Raw genomic sequence first — 12,933 nt, 5'->3', positions numbered from 1 at the left:
GCCTCCTGTGGGACAGCCTCAGTGTCCCCAGACAGGTTCTGTGGCTTTTTAGACATCTTTGGGAGATGTAGCTTTGACCTAAGAAAACGATTCCGATGGGATCTTGAGGTCTGTATTTGTGTCCTGGGGCCGCTGTGACAAAGGATGGCACCTCGGGGGCTGAACACTCATAAATGGACTCTCTCCCATTTCTGGAGGCTGAGCTCCAGATCAGGACGTTGCCAGGGCCACGCTCCCTCTGAAGACTCTGAGGGAAGACTCCTTCCTGCCTCTTTGAGCTACGGAGTCCCAAGTGTCCTTGGTTTGTGGCCACATCACTCGCGTCTCTGCTTCTGACGCCATGAGGCCCCTTCTTTGCTTCTCTGTGCCTCCTTCTCAGTCCCATAAGGACACTCTTGATTGGGTGTAGGGCCCACCCTCGTCCCAGATGACCTTATCTGGAGATCTTTGTTTTAATTACATCTGCAAAGATTCTTATACTAAATCAGGTCCCATTCTGAGAGTCAGATGGACCTCTGTTTTGGAGGGGTCACCATTCACCCCACGACAAGTCTCACAGTGCACCTGTGAGGCAGGTGGTCCCTCGGGGGCCCCTCTAATCACAGCTTCTCCCATGGCCTTGGGAGCCCGTGCCATCCCAGAAGGCAGAGGCCTCACAGTTGTATTTTTCTTCCCAAATTGAAGCTACTTCTCCTTTCCACGCTGCTGCTGCTGCTGCTTGTTTTATCTGCCCGGAGTCCTCACACCCTGGGAAAGGGGGACGGGGGCCCGCACCACTCTCCAGGGATCGGGCCTCATTCGGGCCCTGGAGCCCCAGATCGGGCACAGCCGTCAGCAGTGATCAAAGGCTGGGGGACAATTAAAGGGCCCGGGCGGGATGATTGAAGCCCAGGAAGAGAAGGCCAAGAAGCGACTGGCTTGTCTTCCAGTTCGGAGAAGGTAATTATTACTTGAAGGGTGGTGCCCAGCTGTTTCCCATCTCTTTGGAGAACAGGAAAAAGAGAGGAAATAAATGATGTACAATTAGAGAGGCTGGTTAGATACAAGGGTGAACTTCCTGGCCAGGAGTGTGGCCGAGTGCTGGGTTGGGTGTCTGGCGGGGGATGTAGGCAGTCTCCTTACCTGGAGGTGTCCGGGCCTGGCCCCAGTGGCCTCAGTGGCCCCAGTGGCTAACGAGGAACGGGGCTGAGAGAGGCGGTGGACTGGACAGGCTCTGGAGCAGTCTTTCAGACGCGGGGTGCTTTCTGGCGTCAGGGGTCGCCTCCCTCCTGCCATTGTCCTTTGGGTCCCCATTGGAGAGCGTTTTGATGAGGCGTGCACCCTGGCTGGGCTCCCCCAGGAGATAAGCCTAAGTCTATTGAGCTGCGCTGTGAATGGCCATGAAATAATGCACAATAAGCTGGCCCTCTGCTGATCCGGCAGAGCCATGCCAGCTCTCTGCAAGAACAATCACAGGTGTGGCCACACTCGCCAGGTGTTTTTTATGAAAACACTGGAGAAGAATGTTGTGGCCCAGGCTGGAGGCCACCTGGGCCACCCTTCGTCTTCCCAGGCGGCTGTGGCATTGTTAGGTGGTTTCTTAGGGGGTTGGGGACCACCAAACTCCCACGTACAGGTGGGCAGGTGTCCCAGACGGCTGCACTGTCAGGCAGGCCCAGGTGCTGGTGTTCGGACAAGAAATGCCCCAGCTGGTGTGGCGTACATCAGGGGCCCATTCGTGACAGTGGCGGCTCTGTTTCTGAAACCCGGGGACCCAGGCAGACGAGGGTGTGTGCTCATCTGAAATGTCTGTGGTTTTGCAGCTCCATGTCCACAAACGTACTTGGTTGAAAATAGTTCAAAATATCCAAAGCATGAGGGAGGGAGTGGCTGCTTTCCTTAAAAAGGAAGGACTCCGTTCTGTCTACTGAAAAAAGCCCACCAAACGTAGGGCATTCTCTGCAAGAAGCCATGAGTGACTGGAGGCCCTTAGGCCTCAGCAGCCCCTGCGCATCAGAACTGGGGGGCTGGGGGAGGGGGTGTGAGCGACCAACCTGAAAACGAGGAGGAGCTGTGGGCACTCCCCAGCCACACTGAGAGCAGCTATTGCAGAGTTGTCCACCAGCTTAGAGGGTCTTGTTCCATGCTGTAAATTCTCCCATTGCCCCTGCCCCCCTCTACCCCTGACTTTCGGCAGAGGGCGTGGGTCAAAGGTAGTGAGGGGGAATGGGCAGGAATGTTTAAGAGGCTCCCTAAGAAATGTGGAAGAGATACCCCCACCCAGATGTCAGTGCCAGACCTGGATGGTCCTTCTTGGGGACTTGATCCTGTTGCGTCTACAGTTCCAACCTATCCTCTTGTCCCCAGCCCCTAGGATCTGCTTGCCTGGTAGGTAACAGGGCTTGATCAATCTTTGTTGAAGGGATGGGGAAGTGTAGAAGTTAACTGCCCTGGAGTGTAGGGGCCCAGACGGGAGCAGGAGTCCCACCGCAGCCTCCTTTTGCCCCCTCCTTAACTCCTTATCTAAGAACTAGGGGGAGACCAGGTCTATGCGCTGTCTTCCAGAAGCCCCTTATTGTGGGGGGTGGGGGAGCGCATGTCCCTGCCTTTTCTGACAGGGCTCTCCATCCCTGCCTCAAATCCCCCCTGGGCTAGTGCCTTCGGTCCCAGAGAGCGCAGTAGCGACCCCGGGTGGAATGGTGGGGGTGGGGAGTCGCTGAAGGGGGGTGTCGCCCCCCCTCCGGGCCACGTGACTCTTGTGCTCGCCCCTCGGCTCTTTGCCAGCTACAGGCCGGGATCCTGCGCGCAGCCAGCCCGAGCGCTTAACCCTTGCAGGCGCTGAGCGCGCGCGAAGGCAAAGGCGGCCAACTTTGTTTGCGTGCGTGCGTAAATAAAACTTCCCGCAGGAGGAACTCTGCCCCAGGGAACTGGAATAATCTCTTCCCTCCCACTCCCCTCGGCACCGCCCCCACGACTCCGCCAGGCCTCCACATCCGCCCACATCTGGCCGCGGCGGGGCGCTGGGGGGAAGGGGGTTGGTCTAGTCCATCGCTGAGCCCTGGGCGCGGGCCAGGCGGAGAGAAGGAGGGCACTCGGGTCGAGCGCCCAGGACTCGGCCTGTCCCTCGGTGGCATCTCTCGCCCCAGCCCCCCAGGTCCCAGCCTTGACAGGCGGGCGGAGCAGCCAGTGCGAGCCTGGGAGGCCGGGCCACGGTGCTGGGGAACCTGATCCGCCCAGGAGGCGGGGGCGGAGCGGGGCGGGGGCGCCAGGAGCGGGAGGCTGGCGCCCGCCCGCCTCCCCCATTCATTCAGCGGAGCCCGGGGGCCGAGGGGCTCCGCGGCCAGCTCTGCACCGCGGGACCACGGGCGCGGCGCCCCAGCCAGCGCTGAGGGCCCGGGCCGGCCGGGGCGCTCCCTCGCCACTGCCGCCTTTCGCGCGTAGCCCTGCCTGCGAACCACCATGTCCGACCCCGCGGTCAACGCGCAGCTGGACGGGATCATTTCGGACTTCGAAGGTGGGTCGGTGCCGGCCGGCCGTGGGAGTGCTCGGGCTGGACCGGTGCGCGGAGGGGGAGGCGGGACCCCCGATGGGGCACACTCCCCGGCGTGCCCCCTGCCCCGCCCCGCGTCGCCTACGTGGAGGACCCAGTGCGGGGACAGCTGCCGCCTGGGTTTCCTTCCTTTTATTGTTTGTGTGTGCTGAGCGACAACAATCTCCTCGAGGGCTCACGGGGCTTCCTCGGAACGCCGGGCGGGCATGCGGTTTCCCTCTCGGCTGTCCCTCAGCGCCTTCCCTCGGGCGGTCTGGTGGGCCTTCGAAGGCCACTCGGCCCTGCCGGGTCGGGTCGGGAGATTGGCTACCCGCCCCCGCGCCCTGCCGGGGCAGACGGTCCCCTCCCCCACTTCAGTTTCGGCCTGGGCTGAGCAGAATCCGGGCTGGGGAGGACCGCCGAGTTGACACGGCGAGGTCTTGGGGAGGGTGTCCCATCGTTCCCTATCCAGGCCTGGGGACATCCTCAGCCGCCTCCCAGAGTCAGACTGTGTGGGCAAGTCGGGGGTTGCGTGCGGGTAGGGAGTGCACTTTGGTTCTCTCCCCTCTCGGGTTTACAGTGTGGAGAGACTTGGGGGTGCCTCTGCGAGTGCGTCCGACATCCCGGTTTGAGTGTGTGTGTGTGTGTGTGTGTGTGTGTCTGTATGCGCGTGCCAGTGCGCGCGTGCTCGCGCTTTTGCGAGTCCTCGTGACTGCCTGCGGGCTCTGCGTCCTGGGGAGTAAATACAGCGGTCGGAAGGGAAGCTCACACAATAGTCTCAGCACTTGGGGCCGGATTTCTGAGGGGCGGGTCTGCCTCTGTTGGGACCTGGAGCCCCCGCCCCGCCCCTCGGAGGGGCTCCCAGGCAGCCTTGGGTAGAGCCCTCTGGTGGGCTGGTGTGGGGGAGGCTGGGCTGGAAGGAGTTACAGACGTTCAGGTGCCAGGCTAAGCCGGGAGGTCCCCCACCCTTCGTGGGCAGAACCAGGGCTGGGATCCGGGTGTCCAGAGCCCAACTGCGCACATGGCCCCCCCGAGGGCTCAGCCCAGCCCCGGCTGGCCCTCCACAGCTGCTCCTCCCAAAGGTCCAGGGGCGAGAGTGAGCCCATCTGGAGAGGCTGCCCGCTTCAGGTTTGCCCAGGTGCGCGCGCTCCTTGTGGCCCGCGGAGTAGGTCAGCCTGCAGTCCCTGACCCAGAGCATCGTGCTGCTGGTGGGCTTTGTGAGGAAGAATGGGGTTTGATGGGTGCCCTGGGGCTGGGCGGGGAGGTGCAGCTTTGGGGGTCGTGTGGTCCTGCAGCTGTCACAGTTCATGCCACGTGGGTTTGCCTCAGGGCCCCTCCCCACCCAGAGTGCCCCATCCGAAGCTGCTGGCAGCCTCTGTGGCTGCCTCCCAGGCAGCTTCCTGACCCTCTAATTTAGTCGGAGACAATGGCCGCATTGAGACCATCCTGGGGAACAGCTGGCGGCCCTGCGGCTCCAAGGGGAGGTTTCTCACTGTCGGGGAGCCTCAGGCCGCTGTTGGGTTCACTGAAGAGCTCAGAGTGCTCTGAGGACGGGGGTTCGGGCATGAGAGCCCCCCGGCTTCCTGAGTGGAGGTGTGCCTGAGTGGGAGTGGGAATGTGCTAGTGTGGGGACCAGAAAGGCGGCCTCCCTCAGTGCCCAGGAACTTGGAGTGGAGCTGGGAGATGGGGACTGACAGCCTTGGATGCAAGGACATAGGGAAGGAGAAGAGGGTACCACTCAGAGCAACAATGGGTGACCCAGGGCAGAGAAAGGTCCCTGCTGGCTAAGCACAGAAGTCCTTGCGGAGGAGGTGGACCTTGAGGGACAGTCAGAGCTTGATTGCGGGAGTCAGGAGGAGAGCGTTCTGGTCCGGTCAGGAGTGCAAGCAGGGGAGGCTAGAATAAGCTGGTCGTTGGAGGGCTGGCGCACAAGGGGGGGCCGCTGGTGGCTCTGGAGGCCGGGCGTGCCACCTGGAGGCTGGACCGTCCCGGGGAGGCAGCCGGAGTACGCGAGGTCTATCCAGAGGAGCACTGGTGTGTTTCTGGGGGGCTGTTGGGGGCCTTGGCCATGGCCGCCCATGGCGTTGACTTCTGTAAGGCAGGGGTGAAAGGGACAAGGAAGAAGCGGCCAGCTCCTCTGTAGCTGCGTGACTGACAGTTCCCGAGGCCAGAGGACCTGCTCCCTCGTGTGACTGCTGAAGGATGCGGGCCCCAGGGCCACCGCCCAAGCAGGGCAAGGTCTGGGCCACAGTGCCCTTGGGGGTAACTTTCAATCTGAGCAGACTGGCATCCTGCCAGGAGGCCGGGGTGTGTCAGGGACGTTGGGAGGTAGTGGTATCCAGGCCAGAGTAGCATGTCCTGCAGGGCAGCCAGAAGCCATCTGGGATGGGGCCAGGGGGTGGGGGGTGGGGTGGGGGGGTGCTGGAGAGGGAAAGCTGCCGTGTGTGTGTGTGTGTGTGTGTGTGTGTGTGTGTGTGTGTGTGTGTGTGTGTGTGGAGCAGGTTCCTCAAGATTCTGCTGGTGCCCCACATTCTGGGCACATCTTTCCCTGCTTTGCAGAGCACCCATCTTTTTGTTCTCTTGTCCCAAGGACCCAGGCAGTTGCTGTTCCCGAGGGTAAGGTTAGTCACGTCACCAAGGTAGCGCTGGGATTCTGCCTGTCTTCTACTTTGGACCTGCCTGTCAGGTTCAGGCCCCGCCCCCAAGGCCGAGAAGGCGCCGTGTTTTCCATAAACACGAACTTCCTGCACCCGCCTTGGCCTTCTCTCCACCAATGATCTTGGGGCTCTGTGGAGACCCCCCATGGAGGGGCCAGAGGAGTACTTAGAATTTTGCCGATGGGATCATTAGAGTCTCATTCCCCACTTTTCCTGGGGCAAGTGGGCCTTGGTGCCTGTCACTGCCCACGCGACGGGGTGGCAGGATGGGTGACCCCTCCCCTGTCTTGCTCCAGGTCGGTGGAGGCTCGGCTGTTGGAGGGCGTGTTCTAAGGGCCTGCAGGCCACGTCCGGTGTCCCACAGGCTGTTGCAGTTCGGGTCTTTGTGTAACAAAAGCCGTTCCAAGTGCCAGCTGCGGGTCCACTTTCCCGGCAGTGTTTGCTGTAACCAGATTTGCACACGGAGAAGGAATCCGGGAAGTCCTTGATGTTTGCAGGAACCAGACCAGGCGCTCTGGTCCCAGGGCCCTGCTGTCGCTGAGAGGATGCCTGTCCTTCTAAACCCTCTGCTGTTGCCTCGGACAGCCCTCTGAGCAGGCTCCTGGCCCAACGGAGGTGGGGGCAGGGAGAGGGTCACCTGGCTCGGGGGTGGGACTGTGCACAGTTCAACTCCCAGACGTCGGCCCTGCAGCTAAGAGCTCTCCTACAGGTCCCGAAGCGTTGGCCTGGTGCATGTCACGTCCAGAGCCCGGGACCAGGAGGGGCAGACACTTATGCTCCGGGTAGCAGAAGCATTTCTGGAATCAGCTTCACAGCTGGGCTGAGGGTCAGACCTGGGCCTGGAGGTGGGGGCAAGCATGGGACACCCCACTCTGTGGAGCGACAGGAGAGGCTTAGGGGGGCAAGCATACACCGCCTTTGGAAGAACCGTGGATTGTGTAACCCTCAGTTTCCCCCTTGTTGAGTGGGGTTATAAACACCTCCTGCTGAGGGTGGTCCAGCTTTGAGCCCAGGTCCTGCCGCAGGGAGTGTGGTGGGTGCCTGCAAGGGACAGGTGGGCGTGGGCGCCTGAACGTCGGGATCGAGGTGATGGTATATGTTGGAAGGCCCAGGCAGCAGCCTGTCTGATCCCGCTGAGGGTTGAGGTGAACGCCGTGGTTGGCACTGCAGGTTAAGAGTGCCCACGGGCCTTGCGTGGGGGTCCTGAGTCCAGCAGATACTCGGACTGCTGGCCAGGCCTTGACAGTGCCACAGCTCTCTCCCTGTCCCAGAGGGGCTGGGGTCCTGGGGTTCCTATCGGGGGGGGCGGAGGGAGGGTGACCCAGTCTTCTCTTTCATTCCCTGCACCCCAGGGCCTCGTAGATGGGTGGACACCAGCCTGCCTGAAGGGCCATGTGGGGACGGTGACTCGGGCTTGTGCTGGGCGCGGTCACTGGAAGATGGGGGTGGGGTCCGGCCGTCTGACTGAGGCTCTGCTGGCACCAAGGCAGGGAGCTGGTGCCCGTCCCACAGCCCATGCAGTCCCGAAGGTGTGGGTGCTGCGCCCGCTGCCCAGCTAGGAGAGCAGTCCCATCTCTGGCCAGCGGGGGAGAGCCGTGCGTCTCGCTCCCACGGGGGCCAGTCAGCTCTCCAGCCCCTGCCCTGGTGGGCTTGGGGAGCCGGGGCACAGGCCGGGGTCCGTGGGGGCCTCTGTGCCTGGAAAATGAACCCACCAGGGGTGGAGTCTCTGGTCAGCAGTAGGCACGTGCTGGCACATGGCGGGCCCTGGCTCGGGCCCCGTCTGTGAGGGCGGCTGTCCTGCCGGCCTCTTCACCACGGGGTGTCCCCAAAGGGAACACAAACGTGTAGGTGGCCTGCTTGCGCTGTAGGAGTTGGGGACTTCGCCGCCCGGTCACCGTGGCCTCAGCTTACCCTTTGAAAGCCTGTAGCCTGGTGCTGGCTGAGCAGAACGGGGTCCCCCCTCCTCTTCTCCTTCCACGCCCAGAGGTCAGGGGTCAGGGGAGGTCACAGTCGGAGGTCAAGCCCCGCCCCCTTGGTTCACCAGCTGAATGCCCTGGGGTGGGGTGGCCTGCTGCTCCCAGAGTCTCCTGGGGTGCAGGCAGGAGCACAGGGCCAGCTGTGGAGATCTGGGGGCGAGGCTCAAGGGGGTCCATGTTGGCCTTCAACCCAGGAAGGAGCCCGCCTCGCTGCCAGGCCAGACCTGGGGCTCCCCTGTGTTTGGAGACCCCCAAGGGCGGGGCTGTGTGTGCTTGCTGTGCTGTGACTGTGTGCCGTGGACCCTCACGGACCTGGTGGTGTGTGTAGAAAGGGAGGGGTGGGGGCCTCTGGGCAACTGGGGGCTCTGGTAGGAGCTGCAATCAGAGGTGGGGGGGCCCCAGGAGATTTCAGGTTTTTGGTTTATCCCAGAAACCCAGCCAGGAAACAAGTTCCTAGGCTTTGTCTTGACAAAGCCACTGAGGAAAAATGGTCAAACGGTGGCTTTCCTTCCAAAGCCCTTTGGTTTTTTCCCAAATTTGGAGGCTCTCTGAGTTGCTTATACAGCCCGGACCGCTCTGGAACACGGGCCCGGAAGCCTGAGGATTTGTAATCTCGGGCGGCAGACCCAGCAGCCGTTGGCTTATGGACGCTCCGGCGCCTGGGGCATTTTGGGGCTCAGGCTGTTTTATTTGGTCTGGACCAAGCCCGGAGACGCTGTTCTGCCTGGACTAGGAGGCGTTCTAGAAACTTGAAGTTTGTTGTCATTTTTTAAGTGCTGCCAATGTCCAGAAGTTTAGGGGGAGGGACAAGAAAAGGACCTTAATCCAGGGGAGGGTGCACACAGCCAGCCCCCCACGCCCACCCGGTGCTCTGTCTAGAGCCAGGCCCGAAGGGGAGGTGGGAGCCTGGGGTCGGGCTCTGACCTTCCTCTTTCTTCCTTGTGCTTGTCCCCATCCACCCTTGTTCCCATGTCCCCTGCATTCCCCGCCCCTGCCCCCACCGCCGATCCCATCTCCCCTGGGTCTCTGGGCCAGCCGGGGAAGCTGATGTTGGCCCCCGCTGCAGAATCCAGAAAACCATGGGCCTGGCCTTAAACTCGTTCGTGTGCCCTCCCCAGCTTAGAGCTTCCTGTGTCCCTGTCCCCAAGGTCAGGTCAGACACATGGAATCGTGTCCTGGGACCCAGGTGGGATGGGGAAGGGGAGGCAGGCCAGGTTCCCCCACCCCCCCATTCCATTCCTCTGGCTGTAGCATCAGGGCACCAGCTGACTGGGGGTTCCACGACCCCCTGGGTACTAGAGGGGCAAGGGTACCACCCTCAGGGCAGCTGGGTCTCTCCTTCGGCCTGGCCTGGTCTGGTCTTATTCACACTGAGCAGGGAAACCCCTGGGGCCTGGTTTTTCCCTCTCTCTACTTCAACAAGCCTCTTTCCCTTCCCTCACTCCGAGGAGGGGCTGGCGCTCTGAGCCCTGGGTAGCTGGTGGCAGGTCTTTCCCGATGATTCTGTGTCTGGTTTCCTGCCCCCACACCCACAGCCCCTCCCTGCCCTTCACAGAGCACCGGCTACGATGACCGTCTTTGCTGCTGGGCTTCCCGCTGTTCACTGGGCACCTCCCTGTGGGGGGGCTACAGCTGAGGGTCCCCTGGGAGTGAGGAAGGGAGCCTCCCGGCCACCCGGGCCACTGACAGCCCCCACTCTGCCTGCAGCAGGTAACCTGATGGGCGCTTTCGGTTTTGGCGGGAAGAGAGACGAGTCCCTGGCAGAGTGAGTCTGGCTTAGCTCCAGGCCTCTGCTGTCACCCCTCCCGCGAACGGGGGTGGCGGGTGGGGGGTTGGAGCTGTTTGTGGTGTGACCATCCAAGGCCAGCAGCCTGGTGAGTTTCCATGGTCTCCCAGGCAGGGTCTCCTTCTGTGCCCACGGGCCCCTCCCTGAGTGCAGAAAGCCAGCTCTGAGCAGGGCTGGGTGGCTCTCCTGTCCACTTGGATGGGCAGCTTCCCTGAGCAGCCAGCCCCTGCCCTGTGCCCCCTGGAGATGGTGGTTATCTCCAGTAAAAGCCTGCAGACTAGCCTTCGCTGCTGGCCATGCCACCTGTGCCCAACTAAAAGCAGGGGGAGGTGCGCTCTGTAAAACGGCTGGGTTTGGGTTTTTTCCTCAGTTCTGGTGCTGGGACCCACCGGCTGTCCTCTGAGGGCTCATCCGCTTGTCTGCTCAGTAGCTCTCGGTGGGCGCCAGCTAAGGGCTAAGCTCTGTTCCAGGGCCTGGGGTCCAGGCGTGAGCCCAGGAGAGGGGTAGGTTGAGCAAGGAGGGCTTCCCGGAGGAAGGGGCAAGTAAGCAGAGTCCTGGGCAGGAGTTTATTTTACCTGGCAAGCTCTCCAGGTAAAATGCTGGCTGGCTCCTCCTGCAGTTTCCACCACTTGTACTTTGGGAGACCCCGTTGTGCCCGCACCGGCCCAGGTGCCCTAGGCGGAGGTGGGGCGAACAGGCGGTGCCTGCAGGCAGCGGTGAGGGGCATGATCCAGGCTCCATCTGGCCTCCTGGGAGGGGCGCTTGGGGTGTTAACTTAGCAAGGGTGGAGCGAGCTGGGAGGGCCGCCCCTTGATCCAGCCTCCACCGGCAAACCTCAGAAAGCGGCAAGCTTCAGGAAGCGCTGCTTTGCTCTTTTGCTAAACTACAAAAGAAACCCTTGGCAGGCCTGGGGCCCCTTGGGGGTGAGGTACGGAAGGGGATCATTCATTCCTACCTTTGCAGGCCCTGTGCAGGGAAGAGGTAGGAGGCTGAGCTGTGTCCCCTCCCTGCTGGGTTGCTGCCCCCATCCCGCGCCCTGGCTCCCGGAAGCACCGGTGCAGGGACAGATGGAGGGAGGGGGACTCTGGTGAGGGACTCAAATATTTACATCTCTCCTAATATTTAAATGGTGGAGCCAGGCTCCTGCACACAGCTGCCCTGGGGCAGCTGTCAGGCCGCCCCCCTCTGTCCCCCGCATTCTTTTTCTCTGACCCACGTCCAGGCCCTTCCAGCTGCTCCCCCTTCATTCACAGGCGCTTCCTTGGACCAAGCTGGTTCTTACTATTTTTCATAACTCTCCTTTATTGAGCACCTACTATGTGCCGGGTACTGGACTGTGCACTTGGTCCTCCGGAGCCCAGCAAGGTGGCCAGGCTGCTAGGCTCAGGTCGCAGCTGGCCTGAGGCCACACTCAAAGGCAGATGCGGTGACCCCCCCGTACCTGCATCATCCATCACATCCCTGCGGAAGCCTGCCCCGGCCGTCCCCGGTCCCCCCTCTCACGGGGTAACGCTGCCTGGCAGCGAGGGATGTCCCAGCCTACCTGTCAGTGGTGGGGGGTTCTGATGGGGGCTGCCCCTTCCCAGCCCGATGGCCATGTTTGCAAACTGAGTTTGGTTCTGCCAACGGAGCCCAGCTTGCAGGGTGGCCGGGGGCGTGGGAGGGGGTGTGGCTGGCGCAGAGGCCTGCTCTCTGCTTCAGAGTTTAGCTTTTAGGGGCCCGGGTGAGAGTTGGAGGTGGCCTGGGGCCATGGTTGAGCTTGCTGGCTCAGATCCGGCCTCACCCTTGCCTGTGCTGTGAGCTTGGATGAGCCCTTGGTGTCTCTGCCTTGGTTTCCCAGCTGTAAAATGGGGATTAGAGTAAAAACCTCTCTGATCAGGTGGTCATGACAGATGAATGGGTTAATGGAATAAAAGCTCTTAGGATAGTGCCCGGCACATGGAAGCACCCACTGAACGTTGACTAGTAAGGTTCCGTGAGACAAACACCTTTAGGTGAGCATGACATGCCAGGCAGCGTCCCAGGCCCTCGTGGAGGGGGGGACTGTCTTACCTGCTCGGGCGGCTCTAACAAGATACCTTAGACTGAGGGCCTTAACCCACTAGACGTTTAGATCTCAGTTCTGGAGGCTGGGAGTTCAAGATCAAGGTGCCGGCAGATTGGCGTTTGGTGAGGGCTCGTACATGGTATCTTCTCGCTGTGACCTCACAGGGCAGAAGGGGTCTCTTTCATAAGGGCACTAATCCCCTCACGAGGGCTGCACCCTCATCCTAAGACCGTCCGCAAGGCCCGCCTCCTGACACCATTGCATTGGGGGTTAAGATTCAACGTAGAGATTTGTGGGTGCCATACATTCCGTCCGAAGCAGGGGCAAACGTGAAGGAGCCTCGGCCCTGCTCTTGGGAGGAGCAGGGAGAGGCCCATGGCCGCAGGGGGTCGGCGGGGGACTGGCTCGATGCCCGCCTGCGCCCTGCCCTGTCCCTGTGGCAGGCGGGTCTGACCGTGTCTCTGGTGGAGGCCCTGGGCCACTGGACCTTCTCTGCCTGGGCGAGCACAGTGTGGGCCAGGAGCGGGTTTGGGACCTTGTGGCCAACACGCCCCTCCCGTCATAGGCGCCTCTGCCCGCAGCATTGTCCAGTTTGTCCTTTGGGCGTGGGGCTGGCCTGGGAGCTGAGCGTGGTGGCCGAGGCCAGGCGTTGACCTGGGGTGGCTGCGGAAGGTGAGGGCGGTGGTCGCCTGAGCTGGCTGTCACCGGGTCCCTGGCCAGGGCTGTCCCCAGCAGGGTCTGTGCCTATGCTTTTCTTCCTGTAGGCTTCTCAGGAGGGGGTGGGGGTGGGGGCAAGGCTTGTGAGCCCACGGGAGGGCAGAGGTTCTCACGCGGCCCCTCAGGTACACCCTGGAGTGCCAGGCCTACCTGGCCCTCCTGAACCAGAGCCTCCGAAGGCAGGGAGGGACCAGCACTATACTTCTTACCCAGCGGCAGAAACGATTCTGACCACCAGTCAG

General features: G+C 62.0%; 1 protein-coding gene across 3 annotated transcripts in view; it reads left to right on the top strand.

The window, feature by feature from the left end:
• The window catches only part of SEPTIN9 (septin 9), a 133,397-nt gene that overhangs the window by 44,474 nt on the left and 75,990 nt on the right, over positions 1-12,933 (top strand). The window contains exon 1 of one of the 3 annotated variants that reach the window (XM_090292880.1): positions 3,061-3,493. The exons of the other annotated variants lie outside the window; for them this stretch is intronic. Within the exon in view, the coding sequence (XP_090149006.1) occupies positions 3,439-3,493 (55 nt within the window). The 5' untranslated portion in view covers positions 3,061-3,438. Of the gene's footprint in view, positions 1-3,060; positions 3,494-12,933 lie in introns of those variants that run through there. 3 annotated transcript variants of the gene reach the window in all.

This window comes from Furipterus horrens, unplaced genomic scaffold, assembly GCF_987537825.1.
Source record: "Furipterus horrens unplaced genomic scaffold, mFurHor1.1.pri manual_scaffold_11, whole genome shotgun sequence".
Classification (NCBI taxonomy): Eukaryota; Metazoa; Chordata; class Mammalia; order Chiroptera; family Furipteridae; genus Furipterus; species Furipterus horrens.
The sequence above is the reverse complement of the archived record's forward strand: the minus strand, read 5'-3'. Positions and strand labels throughout refer to the sequence as shown.